At 42.5% G+C, this 4,209-nt stretch overlaps 1 protein-coding gene across 1 annotated transcript; it reads left to right on the forward strand.

The window, feature by feature from the left end:
* Positions 1-1,904: 1,904 nt before the first annotated feature.
* Positions 1,905-3,682, forward strand: rassf10b (Ras association domain family member 10b). The gene has a single exon (XM_042398683.1). The coding sequence runs from the start codon at positions 2,091-2,093 to the stop codon at positions 3,423-3,425; it is 1,335 nt and encodes a 444-aa protein (XP_042254617.1). The 5' UTR covers positions 1,905-2,090; the 3' UTR covers positions 3,426-3,682.
* Positions 3,683-4,209: the final 527 nt, after the last annotated feature.

A 4,209-nucleotide genomic window follows, 5' to 3' on the forward strand; every position in this document is an offset into this window, starting at 1 on the left:
GTTACCCAATAACGGGTAACCTAAAATTACTTACTAGAATTTTTGGGTGGAGTGTGGAAGTCTGGTTATGGACTCTGAATTGCTGTCCACAGTTTTTTTTTCAGCATTTCAAATATGTCTGGTGTCACTCTCATTTGTTTTTCCAGTTGTAAAAAACACCTGGCCAATCAGAGCTTTGTAATTAATAATCAGGAAGACATCCTCCTGTGTCAGAGTCAGAAAACAAAGCACACAAAATGTTTCACAAAAATGGCAAATGACAAGCTTGTTTTTTATGTACAATCACTGCAGCAGCTTCCATCTTGACAACAACTTATGTTGACAGGACAGATGACTCTGAATCCGCTAACATGAACACAATGTCAGACAAAAGATGTGGAAGGAAATCAGTCTGATTATCAGGCTAACTTGTCGCTGGTAGGAAATCTCTCAGCACCAACAAAATGGCAAATCAAATTTTTTTTTAAAAAGTCAGGAATTAAACTTTCAGAGTGAGAGACTGCTGCTGCTTAATTAAGTACTTCAATCTTTAAAGCTGCATTATACAATACTTATATGAAACATGAAATGGTTCTGATTTAATGCCAGGTCAATTTTAAAAAGGGACCTATTATGCTTTCCTTATTTTCAGCCATATATATAATGTTACAATGTTGGGTTGTTTTGGAAAGTGTCAAATAATGAGGTGAACATATGTAGAAGTAATCCCTGTGAGCAAAAAGCATCGGCTTCAGACTGCTCTGAATGCTCAGTTTCCAACATTTTTTTCTACTTTCAGGCTGAGCCGATGTCAACTTATGACTGATTTCTTTATATGTTCATCTGCTCCACGCACAGCGCACGAGTTCACTGCTCTGCTCTGCTAACATTATGGCGTTTTGTCTGTTTTTTGGGGGGTAGTCACGCTGAACCATGACTTAAGTCGAGCTGGCATGCTGTGAGTGTTTTTCCATCACACAGCAGGGAAAAGTAAAATAAGTTGTTTACCTGTTGGAGGTGTGCTTGTCGTCTGCAGCTCTTCATCAAACATCATCATCACTGCATCTGTTTCTGCTTGTACTATTCCTCCCTGCATTATGTCTAATTGATCTCTTGAACAAAGAGCTCCAAATATGTCCATATGTTGTTGTGTCGACTGGTTTTTAGCAGTGCTAATTCGGTGAGAACACTCAGAACAGACTGAGCTCATCAAGAGGGGGGCCTTAAAGAGACAGGAGCTAAGACTGCCTGTTAGAGACAGAAGCTGAACTGAGGGGCTGCATAAAGGGCCAGAATAAGATAAATAAGGAGTTTTTTGAACTGTGAATCATGCAAAGCCACACTAGTGGAGTCTCAGAATAAAATATATAGAGCTGGAAATGAGCACAATAGGTTCCCTTTGAATTGCATAAAAAGTCACCAAAAAGACTCAAGTAGAAAGAAAAATGTATACAGCTTTTTCTTTTTCTTTTTTTAAAATCATATACCATTCATATTTCATCCTTATTTACTGTCCCTCCTGCTATCACTTGAGGAAATGATACCTGTTAGTATTGCTGTTTTCACATTTTTATAAATTATAATTTATAAGTCTATGTTTTATTCTCCACTATGTGAAATGTATTATTTCTATGATGCACACCGGTTTAAACACTAGTTAAAGTATTTACCACATTATGACATCTCTTCTTGGAACAATGGACACCATGAATAAAGCCACAACATGGCACAGAAAATAGTAACTGGTAATCAATACTGTGCATTTACAACTGAAACCATCATGGCTCCAGCTGAGCCCACAATCACATTTCACAATATGAAATCTTACTAGTCATGTGATCACAGCAAAGCCAGCCCCGAGAAGGCAAACGCAAAAGTGTTTCCTTGGCTTGGCCTCAGGAAAGTGCACAAAAGGACACATGGACCTCCCAACCTCCGGCCCCATCAGCAACTTCTCAGACGTTTCTGGGACGCAGCAGGCACGCACACAGAAGAGATGGAGACGACTGCGCTTTTCTCCGGAGACGCGGATTTAAATCTATTTTAAGAATGACTCTTTTTTGAAAAACATATATATATTTATAAGAAATATAGTTTGGCATAAATTGACGATGGAGCAGGAGGAGAGTAAGATATCAGTGTGGGTCTGCCGGGAGGAAAAGCTCGTCCTCGGCTTGTCAAAGCGGACAACCTGCGCTGATGTTGTCAAAGTTCTTCTGGAGGACCGAAACACGCAGCCCGGCCTCTCTGGGTGCTCACAGCCTTACTGCATCGTGGAAAAATGGAGAGGTTTCGAGAGGATTTTGCCGAACAAAACCAAGATTTTACGCCTTTGGCTGGCGTGGGGAGAGGAGCAGAGGAACGTGAAGTTTGTGTTGGTGAAAAGCGAAGCGTCTTTGGCGAACCACGGAGCCCGGAGCGCAGAGGCGCGTGTGGTGCTCAGCAAACAGAGTCCCCGTGTTTCCAAAGGGGCTGCGCGGTCTCCCATGGGTGGCATCTCATCTGAAAAGCAGCGTCGGATTGTCAGGAAAGCTTTCAGAAAGTTGGAGAAGATCAATAAAAAGAGGGCGCAGGCGGCGCACAGAGACGCGTCCTCTGCGGAAAAGATGGAAACTCTGGTGCATCTTGTGATTTCTCAGGATCATACAATCCGCCAGCAGATTCAGAGGATTACAGAACTGGACACTGAGATTGAAAGGTGCGAGGCAAAGGTGCATTTTGACAGAATTAAAAGACACGGGATTAATTATGTGCAAGACACGTATTTATTGGATGATGCTGCGACTTCCAGCCAAGATGGAGACAAACTGTGTTCAGCTGAGACTCTGGCCAAGTTTGAAGAGTATGTCCGGCAGTGTGAGGAGGTGGTGAGACTACAAGAGGAGCTGTGGGATCAGGAAGCTCTGATGGACATCATCACGGTGCAGATTCAGGAGGAGCTGAATCACCGCTGGATGCACCGGAGGCAAGAAGAGCTGCAGAGCAAAGACACAGAGCCCGGCGAGGGCGCACCGTATGTCCCCAGCACCGACGCAGACGCAACATCAGAAAACCAACTGCTTTTGGAAAGAGAGAGAATCAAAACGCAGCTAGATGCGAGTTTATACATCGGCCTGCGCCTCAACACGGATTTAGAAGCTATTAGGAGCGATTTAGAGCTCACCCAGGAGATTTGCGAGGCGAGGGAGAAGGAGATGAGGGATTTGCTGGAGAAAGTGAACACTTTGGGTATAGAGGAAGGGACAGTAAGTGAGGGGAGATGTAGTCACGGGACAGATGATAAAACGGGGATGATGCGCACTTTGGAGAGGAAAAGCGAGTGGGTGGAGCAGGCCAGGGGTCTGTCCAAATCTCACAGTGTGAACGACGACGACTCAGACACTGGTTTAAGTTCTCTGCACAGTCAGGACTCAGACAGCCAACCGGTGTGGGAGTCTCTGGTTTAGGATTTTACCGGCGGGGCACGCTTAGAGACTTATTTTTCTAACAAAAAATGAACTTTTACAGTCTCAGGGATCACATTCACTCAGAAGAAAACGAACATTTAGGACAATATTCCCAAAGAGAGGATTAGTGATTGATATGAGTGTAAACTTTGTTTTTTAGCATCTTTTATTGCATCACTATAATATAGTCATGATATTCTTATATTTTTATAACATCCTTTAACTCCCTGAACAACTACTACAGTTTTTTTGTTTTGTTATCTCACCTGTCATGTTAAAATAAAAAGAAACTGTTTTTGTAGCTTGCTTATGAATTCATTTAATCTCTTTTCTCTTTGCTTCGGCCCAAGAACTCATAATAAAACTAGAAGTCATCAATGTCAGAGGCAGTTCTGCAAGTTAAAAGATGACATGAATGTGTGAATTTGGTAAAAGCAAGACATTTTACACAACCTCCGCCCTGCCATACCTGCTCAGAGACAGCAGGGCGATGCAGCCAAAACATAAAGTCAAGGGTCTTTGGGATTATTCTCATCTTTCACTGTGACCCAGACACTAAGAGATAAAAGAAACCCCTCCAAGCTGTGAATCAAAAAGTCATAATAATATCTGAAGTCAAAACAGAGACACAAAGCTCAAATAGTCTGCTTCACATCCTGGTCGACTCATTACTGTAAGCACAGATGACCTCTCTCTCACAGATAATATGAAGTGACATTTTACACACAAATTGTCTGACAGACTCACACAGAGCGACTTGTTCCCCAGATAGTTAATGTGTTTT

This window comes from Thunnus maccoyii, chromosome 1 (genome assembly GCF_910596095.1).
Source record: "Thunnus maccoyii chromosome 1, fThuMac1.1, whole genome shotgun sequence".
NCBI classification, from domain to species: domain Eukaryota; kingdom Metazoa; phylum Chordata; class Actinopteri; order Scombriformes; family Scombridae; genus Thunnus; species Thunnus maccoyii.

Coding starts and splice junctions, on each gene's coding strand:
- rassf10b (XM_042398683.1), top strand. CDS start 2,091: ATGGAGCAGGAGGAGAGTAAGATATCAGTGTGGGTCTGCCGGGAGGAA.